This window comes from Palaemon carinicauda, chromosome 29 (genome assembly GCF_036898095.1).
Source record: "Palaemon carinicauda isolate YSFRI2023 chromosome 29, ASM3689809v2, whole genome shotgun sequence".
In the NCBI taxonomy this organism is placed as follows: domain Eukaryota; kingdom Metazoa; phylum Arthropoda; class Malacostraca; order Decapoda; family Palaemonidae; genus Palaemon; species Palaemon carinicauda.
Window position 1 is genome coordinate 88961339 of NC_090753.1, and position 13444 is coordinate 88974782.

The 13444-nt window shown below is 49.0% G+C and overlaps 1 protein-coding gene across 3 annotated transcripts in view; it reads right to left on the reverse strand.

Annotated features, from left to right (window-relative positions):
* LOC137622349 (arginine-hydroxylase NDUFAF5, mitochondrial-like) overlaps positions 1 to 13444 on the reverse strand; it is a 64096-nt gene that overhangs the window by 17342 nt on the left and 33310 nt on the right. For all 3 annotated transcript variants that reach the window (XM_068352932.1, XM_068352931.1, XM_068352930.1), the window contains one exon: positions 5794 to 5914. In XM_068352932.1, the coding sequence (XP_068209033.1) occupies positions 5794 to 5903 (110 nt within the window). In that variant the 5' untranslated portion in view covers positions 5904 to 5914. The remainder of the gene's footprint in view (positions 1 to 5793; positions 5915 to 13444) is intronic.

Below are 13444 nucleotides of genomic sequence, written 5' to 3' on the forward strand. Positions count from 1 at the left end.
GCCAGAGGGAAGCAACTAGCGTCAACCTTGTCCCTTCGTGAGAGGCGAACTTCTGCAGTACCTTGTTGACAATCTTGAACGGGGGGAATGCATATAGATCTAGATGTGACCAATCTAGTAGAAAGGCATCTATATGAACTGCTGCTGGGTCCGGGATTGGTGAGCAAAATATTGGGAGCCTCTTGGTCATCGAGGTTGCGAAGAGATCTATGGTTGGCTGGCCCCAGGTGGCCCAAAGTCTCTTGCATACATCCTTGTGGAGGGTCCATTCTGTTGGGATTATTTGTCCCTTCCGACTGAGACAATCTGCCATGACATTCAAGTTGCCTTGGATGAACCTCGTTACTAGTGAAATGTCTAGACCTTTTGACCAGGTGAGGAGGTCCCTTGCGATCTCGTACCATGTCAGAGAGTAGGTCCCTCCTTGCTTGGAGATGTACGCCAAAGCCGTGGTGTTGTCCGAGTTCACCTCCACCACTTTGCCTTGAAGGAGAGACCTGAAGCTTTTCCAGGTCAGACGTACTGCCAGTAGCTTCTTGCAGTTGAAATGCATTGTCCTTTGACTCGAGTTCCATAATCCCGAGCATTCCCTACCGTCTAATGTCGCACCCCAGCCTACGTCCGATGCGTCCGAGAAGAGAACGTGGTTGGGAGTCTGAACAGTCAGGGGAAGACCCTCTCTAAGGTTGATATAGTCCTTTCACCAAGTCAGACCAGACTTTATCTTTCCGGAAACCGGGATCGAGACCGCTTCTAGCGTCTTGTCCTTTTTCCAGTGAAAAGCTAGATGGTATAGAAGAGGACGGAGGTGTAGTCTTCCTAGTGACACAAATTGATCCACGGATGACAGTGTCCCTACCAGACTCATCCACAGCCTGACTGGGCAGCGTTCCTTCTTCAGCATCTGGATGGATAGCAGGGCTGGGGGTTGATCGTCTTGTTCAGCAACGTCCTCATCAGAGGGTTCCTCATCCAAAACTGATGAGGAAACGGCAACGGAGTGGGCAACGTCTGACTCGCTGAATCCGGTCGCACTGGTGGATGCGTGACGGAGCCGGACGCAATATCATGGCACTGCTGCACAGTCTGTGAACTGTCAACAACCATGGGTGCACGAGGAAGTACAGCGTCAACCCGAAACTGTCTAGACTGTCTGGGTTGTGCAGTCAACACCCTACCGGGTTGCTGAGGTTGACGCACTGCGTCACAACAAGTCACCTCTGCTGGTTGTTGAACGTCTTCCTAGTGACACACTGAACGTCAACAACCACCTCCGAGCGTCGCTTAACGTCAACGTGCGACTGGCAACCCACACTGGGTCGCATCGGTGGAGGAACCACCTCAACTGGCAGACGCGAGTAGGATACCTCAGCGTCAACAGGGCGCACAACCAACCGGTTGGAAGGTTGTTGGCCAGAAGGTTCTTCTCCGTATTTAAGTCCTCTATCAAGGACACAAGCTTGGACTGCATGTCTTGCAGCAAAGCCCATTTAGGGTCTACGGGAGCAGGTGTGGCAACAGACGGGGTTAGCGACTGAGGCGGAACCATTTACCATCCCTGGAAGCCTTGTTATGTGTGACATAATAGTACAGCAAAACTTCAAAGGCTCGACAAAAGTTGAGAAGTTGACCTGTAAACAACTTGGAGCGTCTCCTGGCTAGGCGCCAGGGCGAGTCTACCAGAATTGAGAAGTCTATCTGGGTAGAGGCATGAACTCCCAAGCCGAGAACTTCTCTCGTGTCCTATCAGACTCTCGCTCTATAAGCCAGTTTAAAAGAAGGGAAATCAAAGGCTGTATCCCTAAAACTCCTCCTGGTGCAAAAACCAGTCGCCTAGCCAACGTAACGCTCTCTAGGAGAGCGAGAGAGCACTAGCTTAACAACAACGGCTTCGAAGTAGCTAGGCCTAGTGTAAGTTCTGACGTTAGGCGAACGAGGAGCAGCAGTTACAAGATCCGGACGAAGATCCTTAAAAAATCATCATGATTTAATTAAAGTCCATAGGAGGCTAAGCAGCTTAAGGCTCCTCTCCAAATGACAGTCCTCAAAGGAATATCAGTAGGAGGGAGAACAGCAATTTCTCATCTACAGGAACCTTGTCCGAGAAAAGCTAGGTTATCTCAGTGAGGGTCTCACTGGTGCATTAGCAGCAGACCAGAAGGCAACGTTATGTAACTGCTTGACAGTCTGTGAACTGTCAAAAACTGAACTGTCAACCACAACAGGTGCGTGAGGACATACAGCACTGGTGCATTAGTAGCAGACCAGAAGGCAACGTCATGTAACTGCTTGACAGTCTGTGAACTGTCAACAACTGAACTGTCAACCACAACAGGTGCGTGAGGACAAAAAGTGTTCACTCGAGACTGCTTTGACTGTCTATACAGAGCAGTCAAAACAACTCTAGAATGCGGAGGTTGACGCACCGCGTCAAAACAAAACAACTTAGGTTGTTGTTGTAACTCGCGAACGTCAACGGAGGGTTCCGTGCGTCTGTGAACGTCAACGTGCGGCTGGCAGGGTACACTGCGCATGGGAGGTGGAACTCTCACAGCCGGAGTGCGGGAGCAGGTAGCGTCAGCGTCTACTGTACGCACAACCGTGGTTGGTTGTAGGCTAACGGGTGCAGCGTCAACCTTCTCCGCACGATACTCCTGCATAAAAGATGCTAACTGGTTCTGCATAGACTGTAGCAAAGACCACTAGGGTCTACAGCAGCAGGTGCGGCAACAGACGGTGTTACTGCCTGTTGCGGTACCGCTTTGCCTCTCTAAGGAGGTGAGCAGTCGTCGGAAGACTGCAGCGAATCCGAACTGACCCAGTGGCTACAACTGGGCCGTTGGACTTGCGCGGAAGGGACCGACTTGCGCTTAATAAGCTGCGAGACCTTGGTCCATGGTTTCTTACGAGAAACCTCTACCGCAGACGAGAAGTAAATGGGCTCTCTCGTCTTTGTGTGGGTGGGGCGATCTTGGGTAGATACGCCCGAAACCACGGAGGGAAACGTCTGTTCGTTGATCAAGGCCTGAGGAACCCATAAGTCGTTCGACATTACTTCTCCCCTGGGCTTGGGAGCTTGCAAGAGGTCCCGGACTAGGTGAACGACAGGCACGAACAGACGAACCCTCGGACGCAACACTGTAACACTTTGCGCATATCACTTTATCACTTCGATTTTCTGTTTTGCACTATTTCACTGAAATCGAAACTTTTACTGATTTCTACCTGAAACACGCAATTCTACCCTTCATTAAAAGGTAGTAATTGCGAAAAGTCGTATAATGCAGCTCATTAATACTAGCAAAAACAGAAAACATATATAAAGATAAAGAATTCAGTGGCTGGGAAAGAGACTAAACACTAGTTCAAATAAACTACGTTTACAATCTCTCACCGCACATAGCCTGGGGACAAGAATAAAACCCTAGAAACGTTTTACCTTCTTCCCCGTACAGCGACTAGGGAGGAGAGTGACACGAGAACAACGTTACCCGCTTGAACGGAACGTTTTTTCTCCTCTCTCTCCCTCCGTCTCTATCTCTCTCTCTCTTTCTCTCTTGATTTCGCACCTGAGAGAAGAGCCCAATTATATATCGTCAAAAAAAACATGTTATTTGGCTAAAGGAAAAAAACTGAAAGGTTGTCCAAAAATAAAAAGTTCCTTTAATTTAGAATTTAAACCATTTAAGTTAAGAAAGAATGAACGAAACGTCAGAATCGATTTACTCTTACTGCAAAGTGAAACCGTGATACACTCTCTCTCTATCGTAACGATAGAGCGCATGTTGAACGTCCTGAACGTCAACAACTGCGTAGTCTAAAAAAACTAAACGTTAGTTCATCTTTGAAAACAGTACGAAGACTATCAAAGAAATTCTTTCATAAAACATTAAATTTAAAAAGTTTTAAATTCCTTAAAGGCTAAATACGATATAACGGGCTCAACGTTGATTAACTTCGGTTCCAAGTTAGGACCGCCTACTATCAGGAAAGGTCGCATATAAACAAAACATAAAAATTTATTTTTATATGTTTATAATAAATGGAAAGTTAATCGAAGAGGCCTAATAAAGGCGGAGAGATATAAAATATATAGATCTATAACGTGTTAAGCAAAATTACTAAAAACCTAAACACACTTCCGTCTAAGGGAAGGGTCGGCCATTTAAAAGTGAAAGAGAGTCCATACTCTCTTGTCACCATAATCAAATCTATCCAAAACGAGTTCAATTTTTGAGATGAAGATAAAACCCCTGCATAGCGAAAGCTCAAAACTAGAATAGTGTACTTCACCAAATAGTTGTGAAAACAAATCCAGTTAGTAACAGCGTATTTAGTAGGTCTTGCCAGTGGCACGACAGAGAGAAAATTTGTTCTGTGTTGACATGGAGTACTTGAGTACCTGCTCGACAGATGGCGCTGTTGATGTACACCCCCACCTGTATAGCGATCGCTGGCGTATTTTGTCCTTAGGTTTTTCTGTCGGGCAGCAGAGCTGACAGCTATATGATCACCGGCTAAGTTTAATATTGAAAAATTATCAAAAAATATGAAAAACTAATCTTTATAGCATTTTTTTGCAAGGACGTACCAGTACGTCCATGGGGGTAAAGGGATGGCTTTTGTGAAACGTACCAGTACGTCCTTTGGGGGTAAAAGGGTTAAAATAAATTGTAGTACAGTATACATTACACCCCACATCATGGAGTGATTTTACTTCAGGTCTTCACAGGACCGATATGAAATGAATTCTCTCCATTCTCTTTTATCCTGCACTTAGTCTTCCCAAATTCTCATCAGGTCTACATCTTCCTCCTGCTACTTCCACCTTTTCAACATTTCCACCAACTCTTCCTTGGAATCAGCTGCTGATACTAAGTCAGCTACATAACTCCCAAGGGGTCTCTTTCCTGTCTTCTCTTATAGCTTCTTTTATTATTATTGTTATTATTATTACTTGCTAAGCTATAACCCTAGAAGGAAAAGTAGTATACTATAAGCCCAAGGGCCTCAACAGGGAAAATAGCCCAGTGAGGAAAGAAACAAGGAAAAATAAAATATTCTAAGAACAATTACAACATTAGGATAAATATTTACTCTATAAACTATAAAAGCTAACAAAACAAGAGGAAAAGAAATAAGATAGAATAGTCTGCCTGAGTGTTCCCTCAAGCAAGAGAACTCTAACCCAAGACAGTCAAAAACCATGGTACAAAGGCTATGGCACTACCCAAGACTAGAAGAGCTGCATACCATAGCTAAAGTCTTTTCTACCTTTAATAAGAGGAAAGCATCCACTGAACAATTACAGTGCAGTAGGTAACCCTTTAGGTGAAGAAGAATTGCTTGGTAATCTCAGTGTTTTCAGGTGTATGAGGACAGAGGAGAATATATAAAGAATAGGCCAGACTACAGTATTTGTGTGCGTGTAGGGAAAGGGAAAATGAACCATAACCAGTGAGAAGGATCCAATGTGGTACTGTCTGGCCAGTCATTACTATGATAAATTGTAATAACTAAGAAATAAAAAAAAAGCATCAAATAAGTGTTGTACGAACATTACAACATTGCCTACTAAATATTACATTATCATATACTGTAAGGAACTTTCCCTTAAATGTATTACCAGTTGTAAAATCTATTTAATAAGATTCCAATTACTCAATCCAAAATGGATATTAATAGACCTTTTAGAAATAGTACACAGTACAACTAAGGTTGTAGCTTAGCTGGTAATAATAATAATAAAAAAATTATTATTAATAATAATATAACTACAGGTTAATAGCTTACCGTCGCTTATCAATGTTTAGCATCTTCCCGGACCCAACGCCGCATCTCCAAACAGTACGACAATATCCCCGGGCATTACAAATCATGTTGGAAAGGTGCTTCTGACGCATTTTGAATCAACCTGAAAATAAGACAGCTAAATAAAAGCATTCAAATAGCCTTAAATACACAGCCCATAGCAAAGATAAAAAAAAAACCACGTACATTGTAGTACACGGACTGAGTGGATGTGTTGTGACATGTTAAAATGTTAGAAGGTCCCCAACATAGAAAAATTCGGATATACGAATACATGTCCAACTGAAATAATAAATTTCAGATATATCAAAAGTTCATATTGAGTTACTGTAATTAAATGACATTTTATAATTTACTGTAATGCAGTAAGCAAGAGGACATTTGCATTATGAAATGTGACAGTATGTTGACCTTTGCTGTTGACAATCGTAGGTATAAGTTAGGTGAAGGTAACCTATCCTGGGTCAAAACTTTACAAAATTTGACTTAAAAACAATTTCTTGAAACCTATTAAGTTTGTAAGTTGATTACTTTCTTTCTTCCGTTCTTTCTGTATGTGCGTATATTTATATATATATATATTTTTTTTTTCACCTTAAGGATGTATAATGTACTGCAATATTTTTTTAGAATACTGAGTAAAAAAAAAAAAAAAAAAAAAAAAAAAAAACCTTCATGCTGTTTATTCATGCACAGCACAGTACTATGTTGTATTGTAGTAAAGACCTTATTTCTTTCAATCATAAAATATTCAGAGAAGGCAGAAAACAGTACTGTATACTGCAATGCCATATTGGTATTCAGTAACACACATTTGCCGAGTGTTCCATGCTCCAACTACCTAGAGATATCCAAATATTATTACACTATACAACTGCAGTATATGAAAATTCAAAGGAGTGGTGAGATTTACTAAAATGAAATACCTATAGAGAATGGTTGTAAAGACAAAATATATAGTTGAGCTATATTAACTTTGCACTGAGCAAACACTAAAGAAAAATAAATAACACATTTAAAGTATTCATGAACATCAAATGCCCAGCAACTACTCTTTTCATTAAAATACAGCATGTATTTTCTAATATTATTGCTGTATTATTAAAAAACTAAATTAGCTATTTCCTTCCCAAGTCTGAATTACTGATAGACAAAATGAGTGATGGTGTGCAAATTTTTTTATATATATGAGAGAGAGAGAGAGAGAGAGAGAGAGAGAGAGAGAGAGAGAGAGAGAGAGAGAGAGAGAGAGAGAGAGAGAGAGAGAATTTGTTCCTTGAATGGGCTGTAAAAAGGACAATCTTAGTAATATGACAAATTCGAAGATAATTTGTATTTTTCCTAACCATCCAAACCTTAGCTATTTACAAAGGGTATTACTTTTAGCGCAGCTGAAATGACGAGCCAATAGTTTTTAACGAGGGTTAATTACCCCCGCGCTAGTTAGCGGGGGGTGGGGAAGGGTAGCTTGCTACCCCTCCCCCCTCCACACACCGGTGACTTGCTTCACTTCACTTAGAGGTAGGACTTGACTTGGGGGTCAGGGATGGCGGGCACATATGTGTAAATAGCTAAGGTTTGTATGGTTAGGAAAAATACAAATTATCTTCGAATTTGTCATTTGTTCCGTAACCGAAATACAAACCACGCTATTTACAAAGGGTGACTTACCCCTTAGGAAGGGTGGAAAGTCCCCAGCCTTACTGACTTCGGCTTGCCCGGGGACTCGATCCCTCAGTGAGCAGCACTAGAGAGAGGGAGCCCCTGTACCTCACAGGTTCCTAGCATCGCTAGGAACGAGTGGCCTACATAAGTAGTGTGAGGAGGAGAGTGTGACTCGTCCTATGAAGTTGACCTTGAGACCTTCAGATAGGAATTCTAGGATAGGACGTTCCCCATACCACCTCGTCAGGGTATGGGAGACGCAACAGTATTAAGCTTAATACTAGGAGCACAAAGAAGCATGGGTTACCTGCAGAGGTCGAGGTCAGCTATGCGAGGACCAGGATGCTGCTTCCCCAAGAGAGGGGAGAATGAAGAAAGAAGTAAGGGTCAGACATACTCTTTCATTCACACAGACTAAGACCGGGTAACAACGCCCTCAACCTACTGCTACTTGTCCAAAAAGGAGCCTGAGGTTAGACCAGCTGTTGTGCAGCCACCACAGGGCCGATAGAGAACGTATCGAGGCTCCTGTGGGTCACGTCTTGCAGGTAGTGGGCTGTGAAGGTCGTTTGACGCTTCCAGACCCCAGCTTGAAGTACCTGCGTCACAGAGAAGTTTCTCTTGAAGGCCAGGGATGTAGCAATACCCCTGACATCGTGGGCCCGAGGGCGACGTGACGGAGGAGGGTCAGGATTCAGGGCATGGTGGATAACCCTTCGAATCCAAGCAGAGATGGTGTTCCTGGTGACCCTCCTCTTTGTCCTGCCTGTGCTCACAAACAAAGCTCGCACATGAGGACGGACTGCAGCCGTTCTCTTCAAGTAGTACCTCAGACACCTCACTGGGCATAGTAGCAGCTGGTCTGGGTCGTTTGTTACAGAACGGAGACTCGCGATCCTGAAAGAGTCGAACCGAGGATCCGGCACTCCAGGATTCTGAGTCTTGGCCACAAACTCAGGGACGAACCTGAACGTTACCTCCCCCCATCCCCTTGAATGGGCGATGTCGTACGAGAGACCATGAAGTTCACTAACTCGCTTGGCCGAGGCCAAGGCGAGTAGGAAAGCCGTCTTCCAAGACAGGTGGCGATCGGAGGCCTGGCGTAATGGCTCGAAGGGAGGTCTCTTGAGAGACCTGAGGACTCGAACCACGTTCCAAGGAGGGGGTCTCACTTCCGACTGGGGGCAGGTAAGCTCATAGCTACGTATGAGTAAAGAGAGTTCTAGCGATGAAGAAATATCCACGCCCTTCAATCTGAAGGCCAAGCTTAAGGCTGAGCGATAGCCTTTCACTGCCGAGACAGAAAGGCGCATTTCTTCTCGCAGATACACAAGGAAGTCCGCTATTGCTGGAATAGTGGCATCGAGTGGAGAGATACCCCTTCCACGACACCAACCACAAAAGACTCTCCACTTCGCTTGGTAGACTCCCTCAGAGGACCTTCGCAGGTGCCGAGACATTCTCTCCGCAACCTGTTGCGAAAAGCCTCTCTCCGCGAGGAGACGCTGGATAGTCTCCAGGCGTGAAGCCGAAGCGAGGCTACGGCCCTGTGAGGGACACCGGAGTGGGGTTGTCTGAGAAGCTCGTGTCATGGAGGAAGCTCCCTTGGGAGTTCCGTCAGGAGTTGCAGAAGGTCTGGAAACCATTCCGCGTGATGCCATAGCGGAGCTACTAGAGTCATGGAACAGTTGACCGATAGTCTGGTCCTGTTGAGCACCCTTCTCATCAGACAGAATGGTGGGAAGGCGTACACGTCGATGTTGTCCCACCGTTGCTGGAAAGCATCTTGCCAGAGTGCCTTGGGGTCCGGGACTGGTGAGCAGTACAGGGGCAGCTTGAAGTTCAAGGCTGTCGCGAACAAGTCCACTGTCGGGGAACCCCACAAAGTCAGGACTTTGTTGGCTATCTGAGGATCCAAAGACCACTCGGTACTCACTATCTGCGAAGCCCTGCTCAGACTGTCGGCGAGCACATTCCTCTTGCCAGGAATGAAGCGAGCTGATAGTGTTATCGAGTGGGTTTCGGTCCACCTCAGAGTCTCTACTGCAAGATGGGATAGCTGTTGCGAAAAAGTGCCTCCCTGCTTGTTGATATAAGCCACTACCGTGGTGTTGTCGCTCATCACCACCACGGAGTGACCCGCCAGGAACCGTTGGAACTGTTGAAGGGCCAGAAAGACGGCCTTCAATTCTAGCAGGTTGATGTGTAGGCACTTTTCTGATTCTGACCAAAGGCCTGAGGCCCTCTGGTTCAGAACGTGCGCCCCCCACCCTTCTTTTGACGCGTCCGAAAACAGAGTCAATTCCGGGGGGAGGACAAGAAGACTCACTCCCTTTCGCAGGTTCTCGTCGGCCAGCCACCACCGCAAGTCCGTCTGTTCCAGAGACTCCATTGGGATCAGAATGTCCGGGGAATCGGATCCTTGATTCCACTGGGACTTGAGCCGCCATTGAAGGGATCTCATCCTGAGGCGGCTGTTTGGAACCAGACGGGCCAGGGAGGATAGGTGGCCTAAGAGACGCAACCACGATTGGGCGGGGAGTTCTTTTCGCCTGAGGAAAGGTTCCGCCACCCTCCTCAGCCTTGCTATCCGGTCGTCTGATGGAAAGGCTTTGTGGAGATTGGTGTCTATTAGCATGCCTAGATAAACCAGTCGTTGGGACGGCTGCAGAGAGGACTTCTCGAGGTTTACCACGATCCCCAGATCCTGGCAAAGATCTAGAAGCCTGTCTCGGTGTCGAAGAAGGGTCGACTCCGAGTCTGCTAGGATCAGCCAATCGTCTAGGTAACGAAGGAGACGAATGCCGTTCCTGTGCGCCCAAGTCGAAATCAGGGTGAACACTCTGGTGAACACCTGAGGAGCTGTGGAGAGACCGAAACACAGCACCTTGAACTGGTAGATCTTGTTGTCTAGGCAGAATCTCAGGTACTTCCTGGAAGACGGATGGATTGGGATCTGGAAGTACGCATCCTTTAGATCCAGTGTACACATGAAGTCTTGTGGTCTCACCGCAAGTCTGACCGTGTCTGCTGTCTCCATGCTGAACCGGGTTTGTTTGACAAACCTGTTCAGAGCCGAGAGATCGATGACGGGTCTCCAGCCTCCAGTAGCCTTCTTTACAAGAAAGAGTCGACTGAAGAAGCCTGGAGAGCCGTCCACGACCTCCTGGAGAGCACCCTTCTCGAACATGGTCTCGACTTCGGCCTGAAGGGCCAGCCCCTTTGCCGATCCCATGGCATAGGAGCTCAACGACACTGGATTCGCTGTCAGGGGAGGTTGAGATGACGTGAACGGGACGCGATAACCTTGGCCGATCACTGAGACCGTCCAAGCATCGGCCCCGTGATGTTGCCACCTGCGGACGCAACGCTGAAGGCATCCCCCCACAGGTGGACACGCAGGGGGACTGCCACCCCTAGGGCTTGCGGCCGCGGCCGCCACCCCTAGAAGTCTTGCCTCCCCTGGAGGACTTACCGCCCCTCTTGACCTTGGCTGGAAAGGGCTGGGGCTTAGACACCACTTTCTTAGCTGCCGGTGCCTGTTTGGGAGCCTTACGAGGCTGTTGCTGCTGTTGTGGCGGGGCTGGAGGCTTATAGGGCCGAGTTGTAAGGGCCCTGTGGAGGAGGGAGTCCGTGCTGGATTTCCTCCACCTCTCAGCCGTTCGCTCCAAGTCTTGAGGCTCAAACAGGCTCTTCCCCAGGAGGGAGGCATGTCGGAGCCTACACACATCTACGGCGGGGACCTTCGGATGGAATCTCTCGGACACAGCATCGCGACGCTTCAACACCGAGTTGGCCCACAGGGTGGTAACCTGGTGCGCCAAAAACTCGATGGAGCGGGTGCCCGAGAGCAAGAAGGTCTCTAGGGCCTTCCTATTGGTCTCCTTGGACAAGTCCTCCGATCGCAATAGGATGCCCAGAGATCCTAACCAGAAGTCCAGCCACGAAGTGGCCTGCATGGCACACTTAGCGACCTTCTTGTGGTTAAGGATCTCTGCCGCCGAGAACGACATCTGCCGGGCAGAGAGTTTCTCCAAGGGAACTCCCTTCGCCAGCTCCTCCACAGAGTGATGGAGAGGAAGAGCGAGGTTGTGCTCACCCAGGATCTCGAAATACCTCCTCTGCTGAAGGCGAGGAGGAGGGATGAGTTTGTTCCCGGCAGTGGAACGACTGGAGGAGGCAAGAAGTGCGAGCTGAGCATTGGCCCTAGCTCTGGCACTCTTCAGCCCCCGAGACCAGGGCAGAGCTGCACTGGTCTTAGGGGCCTTCCGAACGTCAAACACTTCATCCAGAATCGTGTCTTTGCCTTCACGGGGGGGGATGACTGGATCCGTAAGACTGTTAAGTTGCCTTATCAGGCTTAGGACCTGCCAGAAGGCATGTTCGGACTCTTGCTGTTCTCCACCCTGCGGGCTGGCAGCTAAGTCTCCTGCCCCAGGAATCTCTTCCTGGGGTGATACGTGGACATTCCCCTGGGTAGTCGTGGGTTCCTGACGAATCCTTGCAGAGGATTTAGGGATGGTCTTGGAATCCTTGGGTTCCCTCCTGGGAGGGATACAGGATCCCAACAACGAGGTTCGAGGGGCCCCTTCCTCACGAGACGATTCTCCTGCCTGAAGCGAGGTCTCCCCCCCTGGTGCCGAGGGGAAGACTACCGCCCCACTGGACTCACCTGAGGACGGAAAGGCCTCGTCCACGGGAGAAGGAGAGAGTACTCGTGCAGGAGAGGGGACCCTCGAGACCGACCTCTTGGGAACCAACTTCGCCCTGGGGGAAGTCACCACGAGGTCCACTCCTCTCTTTCTCTTCAGCGTAGGAGAGACAGCCGCTGGTTTGTTACCCTGGCCGGCGAGTGCTGGTTTCATAACCCTCACTAACGCCCGTGCCAGCGGACCAAAGCAAGTCTGCTGCTCAAAGAACACAGAGTCCGAAATCCTCGCTAAGGTGAAAGGGATCGGGCGATCCTTTGGAGTGGACACGACGGTACCTGCCTGAAAAGAAGGTGGGGAAGAATGCTGTACTGACCTGTCTTCGTCCTGCAATACCAACCTGTGCTTGGATGGAGGTGATCCCGAGTGCCGTCTAGGAGCACGCGTCCCTGCTGCTACCACCGGCTGTGGAATTCGCCGCGAACTATGGTCGCGCGAGGGCGAACGGTCGCGCAAAGGCGAATGGTCGCGCGAGGGCGAACGGTCGCGCAAAGGCGAATGGTCGCGCGGGCGCACAGGCGAGCGGTCGCGCGGGCGCGCAGGCGAGCGGTCGCGAGGGCGCGCAGGCGAGCGGTCGCGCGGTCGCGCGGGCGCGCAGGCGAGCGGTCGCGCGGGCGCGCAGGCGAGCGGTCGCGCGCGGGCGCGCAGGCGAGCAATCGCGCAGGCGAGCAATCGCGCGGGCGCGCAGGCGAGTGGGCGTGAGGGTGGGCAGGTAAATGAACACGTGTCCGAGGCGACGAACGCAAGCGATGGCGCGACGGCGAGGGATCGTGCTGCCGCGTAGGTGAAGAAGATCGCTGGCGATAATGACCGCGTGATGGTAAGCGATGGCGAGCAGCATGTGTAGGTGAATGATCGCGTGATAGGGTGCGATGGTGATCAGCATCCGCAAGAGGGCGGTCGTTCAGGGTTGTGCGATGAGGAGCAGCATGCGTAAGCGGGCGATCGTGCAGAGTTGTGCGATGGCGAGCAGCATGCGCAGGTGAATGATCGCGTGAAAGGGTGCGATGGTGATCAGCATCCGCAGGAGGGCGATCGTTCAGGGTTGTGCGATGAGGAGCAGCATGCGAAAGCGGGCGATCGTGCAGGGTTGTGCGATGGCGAGCAGCATGCGCAGGTGAATGATCGCGTGAAAGGGTGCGATGGTGATCAGCATCCGCAAGAGGGCGATCGTTCAGGGTTGTGCGATGAGGAGCAGCATGCGTAAGCGGGCGATCGTGCAGGGTTGTGCGATGGCGAGCAGCATGCGCAGGTGAATG